Source organism: Seriola aureovittata, chromosome 14 (assembly GCF_021018895.1).
Source record: "Seriola aureovittata isolate HTS-2021-v1 ecotype China chromosome 14, ASM2101889v1, whole genome shotgun sequence".
NCBI lineage: Eukaryota > Metazoa > Chordata > Actinopteri > Carangiformes > Carangidae > Seriola > Seriola aureovittata.
The window spans coordinates 10,211,414-10,231,385 of record NC_079377.1 but is presented as its reverse complement, the minus strand read 5'-3'; the positions used below and the strand labels follow the sequence as shown (position 1 = coordinate 10,231,385).

The 19,972-nt window shown below is 42.6% G+C and overlaps 1 protein-coding gene across 23 annotated transcripts in view; it reads left to right on the top strand.

Annotated features, from left to right (window-relative positions):
* The window catches only part of LOC130181242 (neurexin-1a), a 248,404-nt gene that overhangs the window by 162,263 nt on the left and 66,169 nt on the right, over positions 1–19,972 (top strand). For all 23 annotated transcript variants that reach the window (XM_056395209.1, XM_056395225.1, XM_056395219.1 and 20 more), the window contains one exon: positions 1,527–1,708. In XM_056395209.1, coding sequence (XP_056251184.1) covers positions 1,527–1,708 — 182 coding nt within the window. The remainder of the gene's footprint in view (positions 1–1,526; positions 1,709–19,972) is intronic.

Sequence of the window (19,972 nt, the reverse complement as noted above, 5' to 3'; positions counted from 1 at the left end):
AAATCCTGCCATAGATCTGTGTGTCCCAACATCATCAGTTAATCACATTATTGTTAATTAATGATGCAATTCTTTTTAGCTAATGGTTGACAATGTGTATTGACTCAAATAAGGGAACTGAATTGGGAAAAGGAACTTGAGAGTAAAGCGACGCACTTTAATCACTACACTATGAAGAAAAGCCAGAGGGAAGAAAACAACAGAAATATATAAATAAATGCAAAATTTATCGATAGTTTTATATCCTTGTGAACTGGTTTACAAGAAAATATTGGAATTACAGTCAGAATGATTTATAATCTATTGTTCAGGCTAAGGCTGTTTAACTCCCTGCCCCTATGAATATTAACACACTCTGTCTCTCTCTCGCACACTCTCTTTCTCCCTCTCACACACACACTCACACACACACGTACAGGCATAACACACTAGCAGAGCTCCTTGTCTAATTTTTCATGAAGATAGCTGTTTTTATGCTAATCTGACAGCTGCATTCATTTTCAGGCTTTCTCACAGACATTTATTTCCCAATCACATACTCATTCTTTCCCACTTGCGCACACATATACGCACACATCCTGTTCCATGACCATACTTCTCCATGTCTTGTAAAAAATGAACTGAAACGCTGCCTTAATGAGGGTTTCTAATTGGAAAGAAATAGGCACTTATTTGATTGAGACAACTCTGACAGCTCTGAAATGGTGGAAGGGCTGGATGGTTGACAACCATCAGTACCTGAGACTGTGGCTTCACACATGAACATACCCCCACTTTTTAATAGACTACTTCTTTCATTAGTCGAGAAGAACTTATTTCTAACCATCACTTTGACTAGGTCACTGGCAAACTGCCGCAAGGCTTCTTCTCACTGAATAGCCGGGTAATTAGAACCACTCTCCCATCCACCAGGTCATGTTCAAACCTTTTCATACAGCTTCTAGAGACAATGAGGTAATGCGGCGAGACAGGAAATAGCTGGTTTGGAGGTCACAAGAAGGACATAATTGGACCAGTCAGTCAATAATGTTGCTTGCTGTGCTTGCCTTTGAGGCTGCTAATGAAGCGCGAGAGATGGGGAGGTGCCCCATTTTGCCATGCTGGTTACCCTGGCACCGGGGGGGACGTGACTGCGAACTCACTTGTATCTCTTCCCTCTAGAGGTGAAGCAGGCAGTGGCAGTAAAACTGAGTAATTGTGCAGCATAATGAGGAAAGCAGTACCTGCCTCCCTAATTTCCGTAGAATTTTCCCAGACTCATGAATTGACATGAGTGTACTTAAACCCCCAGACGGAGCTGAGAGCTGTTCAAGAGTGATATGTTGCTCAGAGCTTTGCAAAGTCATTACTCAGCACAATATAACACTCCAGACTGACGGTGCTCTGTACACACACGGCATCAATGCCGGCTTTGCTGTGGTAATAATGTTTGTGTTGACAGTCGGTGGTTCACATCTGGTTGTTATTTGGGGATACACTGTTAACATCTTCTTTCTTCTTTTTTTTTTTTTTTTTTTCTTCTGCAGCGGGAACAACGTACATATTTGGGCGAGATGGTGGACTGATCACATACACGTGGCCGCCAAATGACCGTCCCAGCACGAGGGCAGACCGGCTAGCCATTGGTTTCAGCACGCACCTGAAGGATGCTGTCCTGGTGAGGGTGGATAGCTCCTCTGGTCTCGGAGACTTCTTGAAGCTCCACATCGTAAGTCAAGAACACGCTTTCGAATACACTGAATAACACACTGTAGGTTAGGTTAAAGCCCCTGAGTCCTATTTTCTCAATCTGCTTCTTACTAAGAGTTTTCTACATTTCACATTTTTGTTTTTTTTTTTCTTTGTGCTTTTCTCACTGATTTGAAGTGGGCGGGGCTAGGTTGGAAAAAGATGATGTCAATTACTTGCAGGTTTAGGAGCATTTGAATCAGGATCTAATGACCGCCAGTGGGATGGTGGTGATCCAACTCTTTATGAAAGATGTTTTTCAAACTTTTGTTGCTTTTGTTGTTAGTCTTGAGTATTTGATATCATAGAGAAATACAGGATCAGATTTGAAGCCGAATTTTCAGGGGCTTTAATGGTGATGGTAACTGTGTTGAATTCTATAACCACAAAAGAAGGAGGAAGTCACCATTTAATGGCAAATACGACAAGTATGTTAATGTTGCGTGTGGTAAAAAAAGGAGCCCGTGCTTGCTCACCCCTTCATGTTGTGTTACAGCTGCTGTCTGTGTGTGTGTGTGTGTGTGTGTGTGTGTGTGTGTGTGTGTGTGTGTGTGTGTGTGAGAGAGAGAGAGAGAGAGAGAGAGAGAGAGAGAGATGAGGGAAATTGTGTGGTAATAAGGGTTGGTTCCATACAGTGCATCTTTGTCCTGGACATAATTTCTGCTGGCTACCACATGACCTTCCTCTTGCTAGCACCCATTTACTGACAACAACACTGATGCTAGCCAGGAGCCTACAGGAACATCGCACGTACATATACACACATACACACATACAAGAACGCTACAGACCAGCACACACACACACACACACACACACACACATACAAACATGAAATAGGTCTTGAAGTTTGCCTCAACCCCAGCTGCCCACACACCCAGATTCACACATACAGTAAGCACGCAGTGACATAAGCAGGCCTGTCCTGAGGACACACAGCAGTCGTGATGTTGTTCTTATGAGACACCTCCATACTCGCTCTGTGTGGATCTGCTTTTTTTTTTTTTGCCATGTTTTCTTTTTTTTTCCTCCCCCCAAGCCTCCAGGCCAGTTGAAGTGATTTTTAGCCCCTAGTTTTAATCTAGGGGTAACCGGCCAATTTAAAATGATACAACCTTTTTCGTGCAACGTTCGTCAGCAAATGCCACAAAGGGACACAAACAAGATGTTCAAAAGACCATAAATTGGAATACGGGTTTAAAAGGACAGATGTGCTCACTCAGATGTGTAAATGTTCTGCGATCGCCGTGTGTTCTGCTGCTTTCTGGGCTCCTTTCCACCTGCACGAAACACCTGAACGAGGATGAAACAGGCGAGATTTCCTTTATACACTATTTTCATGTGTGATGAAACCTGTCCTGTCCAACGATTTGCATAGACAGGGCTCTTTAAAAAAAAAAAAAAAAAAAAAAAAGGAAAAAAAAAGAAAAAGGCAAAACAGCTTTTGCTAGGTAGCTCATCCCGATGCAGTGCTGAATTAATATACATACAAATTTACTCACTTGCTTGTACACCACACAGACTTGCTAACTCATTTCTGAACAGTTAACAAGCTTTTGCAATTCATTTAAATACCATGTAGTTCATTCTCATCCAGGGCCCTTGTGACAAGAGGTGAATGTTTTCACCTGGTGCAACGCAGCTGTAGCATGTGAACACCTTTTTAAAAGATGCTGTGGGTATAGTGCGTTACATTGCAGCCTTTCTCTTTCTTGGACCGGAGCCAAAGACAAACACAAAGAGAGGTTTGCTGAGGAAATTCACAGGTAATATCTTAATGGAAACATCTCTTAAGAAGACAGCCTCAGCCTGCATGCTGGGCTTTAGGTTGCACTAGTGCTGAATGTTAGAGGTGAAAGACCTGAGCTGCACAGACAGGTGAGGTGAGAGCGGGGGGCCTCGCATGGAATAGCAAGGTTAAGAGATCATGCATCTTACAGCAGAAGCATGCACAGCCTTGTTGATGAAATGTGTAGCGTTCCATTGACATTTTACAGGGAGAAACTGTTGATAAGGCATGTTCTTACAGCAGGGGCAGTGGGTTGTGAGAATCCCCTCTCCTCTCGCATCAGCGGCTGCTCTGAATGCTTCCTCTTATTTGTTTATTTCCGCACATTAATCTGGGGGCTTTGTGAAATGTTGCATTTCATTAGAAAAGGAGAGAAGCATGAGAGAGTAAAAAGGGGTTTTAAAGAGACGGAGGGGAGACATATGAACGTGAAGATGAGCAACGGGACCGTTAGATACACAAATAACTCCTGATAGAAATGCATTACAAGATTTTGGTTCTGTGGAAGAGTTAAAAATGAAGAACCGAATTAAGATAGTATGTCAAATGAAAATAAAATAACATAAATATAATAGAATTGACATTATTTGAAGTATGTTTTAAAAGACTTAACATTCATAATATTTAACTGTCATAAGGGATGTTTTCCAACCCGTGTGCTGCAGCTAAATGGAAGAAATAGCAGAAAATTAAATCACAATACATTATGAAATTGGAAATACTTCTGATACAAACCTTTTAGATATGTGTTTCACGCTTCTGTCTTCTCTTCATTAATTACACTGGAAAGGACGTGTTTTACAGCACTCCATTAAACACAATGAGGTGTGCAAAATTGCCACTTTGATGCGTTTTTTATGCAAGAATAGCAGCACTCAGCCAGTCACCTGCAAAAACCTTGTTTGGTTGAACTGTGCCCTTAGTGGATCCATACCATCATATGGAATAATATTATAATATAATCACTCTGTGGCCTAATTTGCTATAACATTGTGTTAGGAGCTCGTTAGTTTCTCCCATAATGGCCAAATTGTCTTATTTCCTAAAGTGAATGTATTGAATGAGTGTGACAGACTGTTGATTTCCATTATTGAATATCCAGAGATGCATAATTTGCAAACTATTTATTATACGGCTGATTCCCATTGGTATTCCCCTCATTCCTTTCAGTTACCTCAGCTCTGAGCACAAATGTCTTAGAAGGAGTGTATCTTCAGCTGTATGATATGGGATTAGACCAGATTTCAGTATTTACCCCCCTCCTTCTTCATCCTCTACATCCCTTACCCCCCTAATCTCCTGCTCCCATTTCATGATGACAGGAAACCCAGCGGGGCTTGAAGGACGCCATCTCAGCTCACACTCTCAAGAGGGAATTTTCTGAGTAATATGTGGAGACTATGATTTAAATGCACCTCAAAGGAATTGTGATCCTTCCCCCCGCCTCTCCTTTCTATCGCAGATAAAGACAATGACTGTGAAGTCAGCGAACCATCAAATGTACGACAATCACTTTCCTCAGGCTCATTACTGTAGCGCACATGGAAGCAGGACTAGATCCATAATAATGTTTCTGCCGTTTCTCCAATTATGATTCTCCACAATCACTTTCCCTTTTTCTAAGGTGAAGCATATTCATGAGGCTACTTGAACAAGTATTCCACAAGGATATAAGACTTGTCTGTACATGATAGCGTGCCCTGGCAAAGTATGTCCGTATATATAATTAATTGCACTGTAGCTGAAAGTCAAGTCCAGGGAAATATTCACAATGACATTATGCAAAACAGGGAATTACGGATGTAATGATCCTTAGTTCGTCTGTGCAGCAGGGTAATCCATACAGAAGAAGAATTGGAACAAAGTTTATAAGACGTGGGTGTGCGGCACCTTCTCTGTAAAACATGCTAATACATTTTCCCGTGTAATATCTGCACAGAATATTAAAGGAGAGTTAGATTTTTCTTTGATGCTGTTAAGGTATTTTATCCCCCACAAAGGAAGTATTATTTATTTTTCTGCACAAACAATGGTGGATGTCTCTTATTGGAAATCCATCTGTACATTTTTAAGAAGCCATTTATTCTGAAATGGAGGCTCCGAAGTTGTTTTCTTCCTTTCTTGCTGTCAATGAGCAGCGGTGACAGTGACTATCAGAGGTACTCCTCAGTCTCAGGCAGGGCCCCGAGGGGCCCACTGAGCTTGTTTTGTGCTTCTACTCAATCTCTGTGTTATGGACTATTCCAAGCACTTTATTCTTTCCCTTCTTCTAATTGCATGCATCCCTTTAAAAAAACAAGCATTGAAGGCACTCTGGCTTAGACGCAGCGACACTGTGAAGTTAATGTATTCCATAGAGCAGAGAGGATGGTGGAGAAATAATGACTTCTCTGGTGGAGCATTGCTCCCCTCGGTCCTCCTTTAGCTGACTACCAGAAAGGGGCTTCTCCTTCTGATGGAAGACACCTTTAATTGCAGTTTCAACTCCTGCTCTCTACCCTATTAATCATGTAAAATGGCTTGAGAAGAGAGACTACCAAGCCCACTGTCTGAGTATCTCCACTTTCGAGTAAGAAAATGTCATCCTTTATGTGTTTTTTCAGTTCACCTTACTGTTGGAGCTCTGATAATGCACAATTGCGTGCTTCATTAAGTGAATATGGCACGGGCTGATTTGCTGCTACAGGTGAGATTGTTACCTGAGAGAGGTGCTGCAGGTCTCAGGAGAGAACTTGTGTCACGCTATCCCCAATACTCCTATTAAAACACCTTCCCAGGGAAAGTATCTTATTCTCACGCACTCCTCCTGTTAAGGTCTCAGGCCCAGTAATTACCTCCCATGCAGGCGCTGCACTCAGACATACAAAAGACCTGCTTTTAATGCCCACAGGATTCACTGGTATATACAGCTTTCCTGTGCTGCTTGTCAAGGCACATTAATCAGATACCATATTATTGTTACAGGTATGCTCATATGTACTATAAATGGAAAAGTAATGCAGAAGAAAAAACATACTAATGTTAACACGTGTGTGGTTGTGGCTTAAGTGTTTGACTCCATCTCCGTCTGAAAATTTTACATTCATTTTTTTATTTATTGGGTGTTATCGTCGTGTTTGAACAGTTGTCACCTCACAGTTTGGAACCTACTTTTTTTTCTGTTGCTATGGTAACAATCCCAGTATAGGGCTGGGATGTTGTTTTTAGCGCCATGGTGATGATATGCATCTTAAACAGGTTCGAAACCTAAAGAGAGCGTGTTATTTCCAATTTAAAATAGCAATATCACATCTCTGTTTAGCTTACTCGAAACTCAATCATGCATCGGAGGAAAAAGGCGACAAGCCAGGCAGAGATCCTGGTGCTCAATGGTGGAGCGATCAAAACCGAAGGATTCAAACTAAGAAAAGTGTTACAGATTTTGAAAGTTACAGCTGTTCACACGTACAGTGTTCCCTTGCAACTTCACATAAAATATATTAGGCCTGACAGAAAAAAAAAGAGAGATGCAGAGAAGCCGAAGTATTTCAGTATTAAAGAAACAGTGTCCAAACAGGGATTTGCTTCCCATGAGATTATTCATCACTGAACTGTCATGCTCTAATGAACAGAGGGTAGCAGTAAACACATCCATCTCACAAGTGATTTGAGTATGCGTGGTTTGTGCTGACACAAGTCACTCTTACTTCTGGAGTCCCCCCCCACCCCCCCACCCCTCTACCAGGCTCTCTGGGATGATATCTTAAGACAGCCAGGGCTGCCGAACCTTCTCCACTTTCATCAAAAAGGTCTAAAAGCAACAGAGCGTGTAATTTAAAGATCATCAGTGGAATGTTGCAGACGGGAAGGTGTCCAAGTGTATTATTTATTTTTCTTCTAATTGAACACTTTGTTTTTCTAGTTTTATTCAGTCTTGCATTAATGAAGAGCTGTAATGAAAATTTGATATTCCCCTGTCTCTCTGTGCTCCTTTTGTGGGATCAATTAATCAAAGAGAGAATACTAGTAATCATCGCTGAATTTGTGTCAACGATGCATATTAACAAACCTCCCCGCTCTAGCCAGCTCTGCCACATTTAAATTCACAACCAGATGCCGGTCTCCTCTTTCCCTGCTTTCTCCTCGTTTTCTCTGAGTGTCAGCGAAAACCAGAACTGCCATTTGCTAGTTAGTGCGTTTGGCAGTTTGCAGTGCAGTGTGTGGCAAAGCTAGCCTAATGGCACTGTAATGGTGAGTTAATAGCTGACCATGATGAGGACACAGCAGTGAAAGGATTGAATAGGGGAGCTTCACTGACCTCAGTTAGTCCCTCAGTGTTGATTCAGTCACACTCACATGAAAGGGGAGGAGGCAATACTCTCCTCTAACATATCCCCCATGCTCGTCATATGGTTAAGATACAGATTATGAGCCGAAATTGTTTAAGTGGCGCTGAATAGTGGTAATAGTATGGTAATGGCACTGGTAAATATAGCATTGATTTTATGTCAGCTGTGACCGATTGTGGCAAAAGCCTGTATGTGAGAGTGAATGGCCTCTTACCTCTTTTAGTCATAGACAGAGCAGCCACTCGGCTCGGATGATGTACCTGACCTCAAAGAATCAAATCTCATCATCTCCATATTGAGAAGGGAGAGCGCTAGAATCACCATTACTCATCTTTCAATTCCAATCATTTCTCAATTTGTTCAAGCTCTTTGCCACTACAAAGCCAAGTGGTCCATGAAGAGGAATGAGGATGTGTGTGTGTGTGTGTGTGTGTGTGTGTGTGTGTGTGTGTGTGTGTGTGTGTGTGTGTGTGTGTGTGTGTGTGTGTGTGTGTGTGTGTGTGTGTGTGTGTGTGTGTGTGTGTGTGTGTGTGTGTGTGAGAGAGAGAGAGAGAGAGGACGATGTGTGCAAATGTGTATTTGAGAGGGCAGGACAATAATGTGTCTTCACTTTTATTAGTGTAACAAATCACAGTGAGTACAGCTTGTCATTCTCAAAGCTGTACATCAATACGTTATGGGCTTGCCTCATACAGAGCAATATTGCCATGGCTAACATGGGGTAAATTTGATTTCATCGTCAATGTTACACTGTGAGGCATGTTCGCTTTTTTTTCTGGGTTACAAGGTTAAAGCATTGACATTCTATTTGTTATTACAGTGCAAAGGATGGATTTAGTTTGTATTGGCCCAGCCTGTAAACCGTTCAGCCTGTTTTACCTCATCCACCATTCACATTTTAAGAATTCTTTATTCTCATGTATTCCAAACTGTAAAAAAAAAAAATCTCAGTGTGTCTATGCATATGTGGGTTTGTATGCGGAAGAGAGAGCGTGTTTGTGTATGCTTGGGACCGAAGCGGCGCAGCATGGAGTCACTATAGTTGTTGACTTTTGACACAGCTGCCCCAGGCCTCAGGGAGGGATAAAAATAGTCTCACTCTTACTCGCTCCATTACAGTGAGCAGAAGTACAGCATCTCCCAACTAACGCATGTGGAGCGCATTTTCTCCAGATTCAATCTGTACACCTTGTGTTCTTTTCTTAGATTTCTTATATTTATCTACTCTGGTCTCGCTCTGTGTCAACAACTAAGTGTAATATCAAGGAACAAAGGATAAACATGCTTAAGGTAATTAAAGCTGAGCTAAAAATCAGTTCTGCTAAGAAAGGGGTACATGTCTTCATGGTAACTGACTTGTGTAATTATTTGGTCCAATTTTCAGTTTCTAAAAATCAGACATCAAAAATTATTCTTCTTTTGTGTGTGTATGTGTGTGTGTGTGTGTGTGTGTGTGTGTGTGTGTGTGGTGGCAGTGGCGGTGGCTGTCCACAATGAATGGATGTCAGTGCAATGTCCTAACAAGGATAGCTGTGCAAACATGTTTGTGTGTTTTCCAGGGATCATAAATTTTCGGTTGTGAATGACAATTTACTGGTAATTTGATTAGTTCGATTAATTGTGGGCGAACAGTAAAAACAGTCTTCATTATCACTTCCGTTTCAACAACAACACAGGCAGTTAACCAGCAAGGGGGCTGATGCTGTTAGCGTTAGCTCCATCTGTGATATAAGAACTCCCCATGTTACTCCTCAACTCTGCAAGTTAGTTACTCTGTTATCATTCGATTCATGGAGTGATATACACGGTGCCACATTTTTATAATTTTGGATGAAGACACTACGGAGTGTGCAGGTGTTAAAATAACACCAATGAGGGGAACATATAGTGGATATCAGTGCTAACGATAGTGAGCTCAGCTAACAAGCTTCCACTTTCTTTATTCCTAGCTTGCTAGCTTGTGAAATAAACAGTTAACTTTGAATACAAACTTATAGCACAACAAGTTCTTCCAAATGCTGAATTTTGTAAAGGGACAGGCTTAATCACTAATGGCTGATAACACTATGTTGGCTTGTTTAAAGAAAAAACATCTCTTCTTAATGTTCATAGGCTAAACAGAGCTATGATATGACCACGGACGTTCACAACAGCTGTCATGAAAAATGTCCACCCAGGGGGTCTTAGGTTCGGCTACAGGGTGCTTCCATAAATATGTCAAAAATGATTTTATACTCTTCTGAAAAGTGGGGAAATATACACAAAAGCTAACGTATAATTCTAATTTCTTTACATGAAAAGTGAGAAGAATTCAAACTTGAGTTTGACTTAAACACAGAAGGGGAGTGTTTTTTTTTACTGAAAATCTAAAAAAAAAAGATTTTGAAAAATATACACACATACAGTATATGTTTGTCTGTACTTTCACACATGCAACCACACTTACACTGTATTCCAAGTCACCCTGCTGGTGTTTACCAGGGTTGATCAAAGAGCAATTTGGACCAGGCCAAGTCAAATTACTTATACAATTACTCACATATATCTCTGGCAAAGAGAAATCTTCCAGGGTGCTTCTCAGCTAATTATTCCATAATTGTTGTTGGTGCCCTGTTGATGGCTTCCACAGTGCTTTGTGTGGGGTTGCATGAAATATTAAACAGACAGCTCGCCTTGTTCTGGTCAACTTAATTACCTTTTTCACTGCTGCACTGCTCTCATCTCCAGCCCCTTGTGCTTTCCATCCAAGCCTGTTTAAAATATAATGCACATGCAGGCATGCTGTTTTTAATTATGTACTGCTGTGGAAACATTTTGTTGCGTGCCACAGTGGGCGAATTGGTGTATGCTGTTGGTGGTCTATCCCAGTTAACTTTAGTCTCTGATTTATTGTATTTTATTCTTTTTTTTTTTTTTTATTTATTTGATGATATTTTATTTCACTGAAGAGAATATCTTACTGTATCTGCCAGGAACAAGAAAATGATGCTCAATTGTTACAGTTTGCTTTCACCAATAAACCACACAGACTCATAAAACATTAAGAGTAAATGAGCGGCAGGAAGCTACATATTGAGAGGCAAGACATATCGTATGGACGTATGGAAATCAGCACAACTGAAACCAATCTGGACTGGGGTTGGCGAGGTGGGGAACTGTATCCGCTTTTAAAATGTCTCAGGCTTCTGTGAGGGCAACCACATTGTCAGCAGAAACACTCAACCTCCTCTTGTCCCCAGTTTATGAATAATGGATTTAGTGACCCTCCCTATATCCTCCATAGCTACCAGTCAATATTACTCAGGTCCGACTGAGGATCAGAGACTTTAACTCCAATTATACACCAAGCAGCACTTGACATTCAAGTTAAATAGTGCAAGACTTATGTATTTTCTTCATCGTTATTGCTCCTAGGGCATTGTCTATCAGCTGTGAGAAAGGTACATCGCAGCCAAGCACTGTTACAGAGCCTCTGGTCATAGATAGCTTATTCCGCCTCCTCATCAAAGGAAAAATGCTTTTGTGTGTTTGAGAGTACGTGTGCATGAAAATATTTCCCCGCCGCTTTGCTATAACAAGAGATGTGCAGTGAAGGCCAGCAGTGCTGTCCATGCAAGTAGCAAACTGTCCATGACGTGTCAGCAGCCTAGATGTGCAGCGCACCTCATACAGGGAGATCAAACAGACAGGCGCATGTTGTTCCTTTGTCCTATTCTATCCCTCAGGTAAGCGTATGAAGTGAGAAGAGCGCCCCCGGATCTGTGGCCTCATTCTGCGTAGTTTATCAGCCTTGCCGGGTGACTTATCTCACAAGAGAAGAGAGATGTTGAGACGAGTTGAGTTTTGTTTATGTTGCAGTAAATGTTGGCCCATGGAAGAGGTGTTAAACTTTATAGCTCATTCTGTAGGTCTTCTAAGTAGCTGCAATGAGTGATGGTTTGGTTTGCTTTTCCCAGAAGGGCAAAGCAAACACCTTGACAACAGTAATTAAAAGTGCATGTGAGGCCTAATTCGTTTTCTTCTCTTCGTCTCCTCCCTTCACTTGGCCTAATAAATCAGTTATGCTTGAAGTATCTGCTTCTCCTTAACTCTTTAATTCACCAGTGCATTTTGGGAAATAGCCTTGTGTCTGACAAGGAGCTGCTATAAAAGATGTAGAAAATTGTTGTGGGAATTCAATGTCTCTGTTGGATCTAGTCTGAGCTTAACACTCGATGTCAAAGTTTTAATCTCCTTTCAACGCTGAGGCATTATAATGTCTGATCAGCTTGACACCAAAAACATCTACAGTGCACACTGCATAGCTGAGGGTTACTACAGTTTATGTAGGTGTTGCTTATTGCTTCCTCCGCTTTGTATGACTTTACCTCTGGGGGGAAATTGAGACATGTTAGTGATGAAGTGTAGTCAAACCTCCTCAAATAAAATTAGAAACATGTTTACTATTAGAATAGTCTAAGATAAAAAAAAAGTGGAATGTGCTGGACATGTCGTCAAGGTGATCTCTAATTGTCCAAAGCCTCAAAAAAGCCACCTGTGTAATCAATACCATGCCCCCCTATGCCCGCCCCTTCATCACTGTAGTCATTTCTGAGGCAATTACAGGCCAGAAAGCCGCTGTTATTTATATGAAAATGTAACTGCTATTGAGCGGCAGTGTCGCCCACCACCCTTCTTTAGTCAATAGCGACGCAAATCAATGGCCAGCCAGTCAGCCAGTCTGTGTGTGTTTGTTTTTTAATCCATAAACATCCACTCCATAAACTCACAAACCTTGGTTGTCACAGCCATTATTATGGTATTTCCAAGCTGGAAGTAACTGTATAATCATTACCACTTCATGAAATCTTAATAGGTGCTGTAGATTAGAGGCAAAAGTAATGGCATGGGCCTTGAACCTGTGACTCCATCAGTAGTAAAACAGATGGCAGGGAAAAGTTTTGTGTCTATCCTGAAATAACTTGTAGCCCTCTTTATTGTTTGTACAATCTATTTGATAAAAAGGTAAATAAAAAATAAAAAAAGCATGTGAATGTTGCTGGTTTCGATGGCAGCTGGAGATAATAGACCACTGTCCATATTGAGATCCGATTGCTTTGACCAGCTCACGTCACATCCTCCTCACAACACACAACAAACAACAAATAAAAGATAGAAGAAGAAAGGGGAAGCCATCCGTGAAGCTTGTGTTTGCTTGCTCCATCCGTGAGTTTCTTGAATAGCATCCATAGTTGAGGACTGGGGAGAGGACAGCTTTGTGTGTTTACTGGCTAATGGCGGCTACCTGCCTAACCGCTACTTCACCCGTCTGGAACAGTCATGCGCAATTACACAATTCCACCCATGCAGTTGTTGTATGTGTTGAGGCGGTTTTGACCGATAGGATCAGAGTCCATCCTCAGTACATCCTGGATATATTTTACAACTGTATTTTTATGTGGTCAAGCACTATCTGGTTCCAATCTGACCACCCAAATGTTATTTTAAAGCCAGGTGTAACCCAGGGTAACAGTTGCCCTGGACCTGGCAAGGGGTAAATACAAAAACATACCAACATCAAGTTATTCTTATAAAAGAATCAAGCTATGAAACTGCTAAAGCAAACATTAACATGTAATTTGTCAAAAGTGGAGAGCTGACAACAAGGTGGAACCTGACAGAAAGGATTGATATCTCTCAGTCCCACAGGGGACTTCCTTGCAAGGAAAAGGCAGTGGCGGGAGGAGAGAAGCAGCAGTGAACTAGTCACCCACGAGGCCTTATCAGCCTGTCGTATTATTGCACCACAAAGAACCACACGGGCTTTATCTCATGCCCATCTCCCTGATAAGGTCTGCTGCCACAAACAAAAATAAAAGACAAAAAGGGTGGGTGCAAGAGAACAAAATGACAAAGCAGAGCAAGGCTCCTTCAATGTCTTGGCCTTTTATTACCTTTCCCTGCAAGATGACTGATAAAAACCCAAAGACAATGAAGGAGGGAAAGACAGAAGATAAGTTGGAGGAAAGAGAAAGGATAAAACTGGATAGATAAAGACTGTGTAAGGGTCCAAACATTTTATTAAAGGAAAAGCCTGATGTTGGCAGTGGCACACGGGGATGAGGAGGATAAGGTGAAATGAGGGAGGTGGTAGGATTAAGTCTGAAAAGGGATACAAGCACACATACACACTAACAGGAGCTCATGTCTGTCCTACTTACATATTCTGTTTCTCTGTTTTCTGTGTATGGGGAAAACTACTGACAGGTTGTCAGGCTCAGCCTGGACAGAACCTCCGTGGCCATTTGTTGTTGCCTGTATGGCCCTTAGACACTCAGATATACACTCGTATGGATATATGAGTGTGTGTGTCTGTGTGTGTGTGTGTGTGTGTGTGTATGTGTGTATGTGTGTGTCCTCCCACTGTTGGAAGTTATTCAGTTGTGTTTGACCTTTTTCTGCTTCGTCTCATTTTTTAGGGGGATAGATCAGGCATGCATGCAAGATCTAAGTCTGCAGACAGCCGTCGTGGGGGGATGAGACGCAGTCCACAGACATGACATCGCTCTTTATTCAAATGGGCCGTTACAGTCAATAGCAAAAGTGACAGGAAGATTAAAAAAGAAGTGCTTCAGAAGAGTTTGTTACACCTGCTTCCTGTTCTCTCCCCTCAGCTCTGTGCTCCACTTGGTAGAGTTGCAGGCCAGCCTGGACACAGAAATCCAGACAGTTCTAATGCACACCATTCATCATCATGGCAGTGGCGCTTGGCACCCTGGCCGGATCACTCCCCCTGTTATAAACCACAGCTCCGGAAGAACGCTGAGTCAGGAACGGCCTGAGATCAGATCAGTACTCTGGCACACGGCGAGAGTTGTGTTGGCCCAATTTTTATGACACCTCTTTGGCCCGTTTTGATTCACGCTAAGCGTAGGAGACACAAACAATATGGAAGGACTTTACTACACTTTACTGCCCAGTGTAGTTTATTACATAACATTTTCCGTTCCGATAATGGGCGCTTGTTTAAGTTTTAGATAGACGACGACTACAATTACAGAACAGACCTTCAGTAGAGCCTGGCAGGTCTATAAGGCTCTACAGGAAGCCATTTCATTCCCCATGAAATCTTGATTTATTCACGGTGGTTCTGTTGAGGATGGCGGGCAGCTGCCCGCCAGCGCTGAGGACCATGAATTTTCAGTAGACACCTAGAAATCAGAGTTATAGTTGGTTGTGAAGGACAGATCCCATGGCAGCGCGCGCATGCATGTGTGGTGTGTGTGTGTGTGTGTGTGTGTGTGTGTGTGTGTGTGTGTGTGTGTGTGTGTCAGTGAGTGTGAATTGTTCAATAAACTCATCACAGGCCTCATAAAGAAAGCTGACATTTACAGCAAAGCGCAAAGGTCAAGGAGTGGGGCCTGATGAGATCATGATGGAGGAAAGGCTGTTTTACCCCAGCCGCCTCGAGAAATCAAGAGAAGGGCAGGAGAGGAAGAAACCAAGGGGGAAGAAATGAAAACAGCAGAAAATAAGAAGGATTGTAAGACGATTAACCGTCAGGAGGAAATGGAATTCCTGTTTCCCAGATGTGAGGGTTAAATACCGCGCCTATGTGGATGAATGCTTCAAGTCGAATGCAGATCCTTAGCAATCACTTAGACTGATGATTTATGATGCATCCAAACAGTAGCTGATAGGGCCAGTGTGAGCAGACAGTCTGATAATGTAGATCTAATTAAAACTCCCAGAGTGGGACTACAGCGTATGTCTCTGCCGACCCAAACACACCGGGCACAGCCATGTCCTCATTAGCACCAACAATGTCACCGGGCATGGTCGACACACAGCCTTCAAATGTGGTATAAAGCAAAGAGTGCCCTTGCTCTGTTTGTGTGTGTATCCTGGTGCTTTGAAACAATCCAGGTTTCTAGAACCAAGGAATGACTGCTAACGTGAGCTGCGTCGAGAGATGAATTTAATGGAGACAGTGAAATAGATGGGAGGGAGCCATCGGGCTTCAGCGCTTGAAAGAACCCCAGTCCTGTGTTTGGGGACTGAAAGTGTTGCCAGATTGGCAGCTGAACCTTATGGGCCTCTCATACCTTTGATGAAACACTGAAACGGGTGAGGAAGAGCTGACAGGCACACTCCCTTTGGCCAAGTTCTGTCTTTTTTCTGCATCTCTGTTGTTTGACTTTGTCAGATCTGTGAATTTTTGTGTTTGTGTGTGTAAGATTGAGAGAGTAAGAGAGTAAAAGAGGGCGGGAGAGACTGAGAGACACTGTGTGTGTCTGTGTGCCCGCTCCTGTGTGTGTTCTGGGTGAGCAGTCATCTGATGAACTGCCTCGCCACGACCGAGGCTTGTGCACGCCCCAGCCAGTGAGATCCTGTTGTTGTTGTTGTGTTGGTTAACAATGCCCCAGCACTCCCCCAGCACCACAACTCACACAGCAGCAGTAAGAGGTTGGCAGACCCTAATGGAAACGTCATCTTCCAGATAAAAGATGGCCTGGCTTTGATGAGAGGGGGAGTTATGGGATGTGTATAATAAAAGAACCATTTCCAATCGGTTCCGAAGCCAAGTTAAGAGTGCTGAATGAAGACGGACGCTGTCATAGACAAACGGAAAAGCCGACAGTCACTCATAACAGTTTGCCAATTTGTCAGGTAGAGGGACCTTTCAATAGAGCACTCCATACTCCTGCCTTGAGTGGGACAGGCGGTAACTCAAACCCAAAGCTCGATTTAGGAATCAAAAGTCTGGCTTGCACTTTGATCATTGTTCCTCCAAGTTTTCACTCGGCTGTGATGCTGCACTCGTGCTTCGAATGTTTTGTGACTGATGTCGTGCTTATAGAAAATAGTGCACTCCGCTCATAATGTTGTTCTAACCCAGGTGGTACCACTTACTGGGAGAGTACAGTGATAATTGGTTGCAAAAGCGAGCAGTGCTCGGAATCTAATCAAAATTTGCTGTAAATGGAAAAATTATTTTTTTACTGCATCAGCTGTATCGGGTGCTGTCGCCGGGTTCCAAACAGTGCGTGTGTGTGTTGATTGGGTGGTCATTATGGCAAAAGAGCAGTCATTTAGTTCTGTTTGACAGCTCAGGTGCAGACACTGAAACCTGCACCAAATACAACATGGCTGTTCCTCTGTGTGCACAATTGTCTCTGTTCTGGCACTCTAAAAGGAGGACAAATGAGCACACCTTACTTGCGACTACAGGGATTGAACGAAGGTCTCCAGCAGCTGCTACGTTTAAAGCAACATGCGAGAGACTTGCAACCAGCGCCTGACTTATCGCTCCGGAGCTCCCACATCTGGTTATGCTCAGTAATTCTTGGACTCTCAAATTTTGCTTATGAAAAATGTGGGTGGTTTGTACAAAAATTCTGCCAGATGCCAGGCCCAGCACCAACACCTACACCATTTTTTTTTTTTTTTTTTTTTTTTAAAAAGGGCTACCCGATAGCTCCTCCAGTCTTTAATCTCAGCCTATCCCATTCTTCCTTTTGTCACTATCTCCGACCACAGGGCGCCAGAGGAGGAGCAGCGATATCGAGTCAATGTATTCCCTGTCACATCTCCACAGCATAATAATGGGTGACGTCCAACACAAGCTAGAGAAACGATTATGGTAATGCAGGGTTTATAAACAAGCATAATGCCTATTTTCCATGTGCCCAATAAAATCATATTTATTAATATAAGTGCTACCAAAGGGGGAAGAATCTATGTAGGCATGTTTCCGAGGCAGTTATTTTTCATAGTCTGCTGTTGGTATACCTTGTCACTGCACACATTCACTCTATGATTTTGTGAAGGTGCTTATGTTGTGTAATACATTTGCATATTTATTGCCTGAGGCCTTTGCATAACTGATATTCCCGCTAGTGTGCAAGACGGACAGGAAGTGCTCACAAACACATATACACTGATGATTGTGAATTCCGTTTGTGCATTTTTTTTTCCCACTAAAAGAAATTCAAATCAGCAGTTAGTAGTCTGAAAGGATTACAAGTTATGTTCACTTGGTGGCTTGTTCTACCTCACTCAGGAGAATGCAAAGGATTTAACATCATCATATCAATTGTGTTCAAACAAGCTGCACTCAGGTGGTGGCTCAATCTTCCACTGAATTGTGAAATTGTCAGTCGTAGCATGCACTCTTCGTTCTTTCAATTTGTCTGCAGTCTGAATTCGCCCAACTTCTCAAAGATGACAGTCTCCATCGCAGACGTGTCCGTCCCGTCTTCAAAACAGAATGGGCAGTAACTTCTCCTTTTATCTTGTGTGCTGATCTTTATTTCACATATTTATGGAATCCGTTTGACAGTTATTATCATGCTGTCAAGCGGACTGAGGAGTTCGTCAAAGAGAGACAGGAGGGCAGGGAGATGATGCTGCAGTGAGGCAGCCATCTTACAGAGGGAGCCTCATCATTTCAAAGGCTAAAATGTGTAAGAGTCACAACAAAGGCAAAACCTAGTCATTTTCATCAGCTCTCCCAAATGCTTGTCTTCTTCCCGCTCCCTCTCTCCGCTGGAACATCCAGTGCGATAATGCAGCTTTCTCTGTCTCTTCCCTTCTCCGTCTTCGCGTCGACAGTATCTGTCTTTATCTCTCTCTGGAACTATTAGAAGATTAATCAGGCTGTCTTGGCTGTTCTTAGACGCACTCTGCTGATGATGCTCTTCCACAGGAGAGGCTGGTGGGTGGGTGGCAGCCATTAGAACATGGCAGCACTTTGATCTGTTGGGCGGATTTACAAAATTGCACTTCTAGCTTCTCGACGAAGGGCGAAGGTTTAGAAATGTGAGAAAGAGAGCTGTTACGTTATGTTTTCTTTTCTTTTTTTCCACAGCTAGTTATGTGGCTCCAGAGCTTCATGTGTTGTAGATTTTTCTTGAGGACATGTTTTGTGGAGCCAGAAAACTTTTGGGGCTGGTAGTAAAAGAAAAAAGAAAAAAAGAAAAAAAAAGAAAAAGTCAGTTCTCCTCCACTTTTCAACAGGAGTCCAAGTGTGTCTTTCATCTTGTACCGAATCCTCAAGCAGCTTCCTCTTCGAGGCACAAATAAGATAACTGGCTCCGACATGCCCTCCACATTGTCAGTGTAATGACTACAAAGCAGTATATCTCCTGTAACTGCCACCCCGCCACACACACCTTGCTCTGTCAACTCAGCTTAATTAGCAGCAACGATAACGACCTGTAGTGAATTATTGTTTTTAATTATACAATTTTACCGCCTCTACAAATAAGATCGGTGTTTATGAGCTGGATGAGGGGCAGTCAGCAAGGAATCATTTACCGTCAATTTTCCCCTCCAAGCTGAAGTGAGTGTGAATCAACGTGCAGCCGCTGAAAAGAGAGAATTAAATCCAATTTCCATTACCGTGATAAAGTGATGACATCAGATCAGAGAGTGCCCGATAGCTAAGTATGGAAATCTGAGCACACGCATGTGCAGGCCTGCCTTCAGCACCAACCGCCAGCGATGCATGTCACTGTGCAAATCAAGTGCGCCACACACATACTTGCCTCTTTCTCCTGTTCTCATTGGCGCACACACACACACACACACACACACACACACACAAATACAAGCCCACATACACACACACAGAGACATAAAGAGTCTATTGAGCCATCACATGGATTAATGTTTGGTAGAGTGGGCTTGGATTTGCTCTCGCCATAACAAGGCTCCAGCGCTTCCCCTCTGCTTGGATATCCAGCCTCCGTGGCCACGTTACACCTGGATGGCTCTGCTAATGGAAGCATTTTATTAGACTTGCATGCAGGAGGCCTGGCACGACCGTCCCTTTTTATTATTCATATAGCCCTCTTTTCAGATTCCATGCTCATTTTAGCCCCATGACCCCTACATCAGGGCAGTGCAAACACACACACACACACACACACCAATACAAAGTCTTCTGCATGCTTGACGAAGTGCTCAGTGGGACATTTTTTTTTTTTATGTGCACAATTTGGGGTGCAGATGCATTCGGTGTTGTTCCTCGCTACTCGTGTTTTTTCTGTCATTTCCACAGAAAATCAATATAACCCAGTCTGTAATAGGTCTTTAGGAAATTGTTACATGACGATGAAGATGATACTGTCACATCACCCATTCC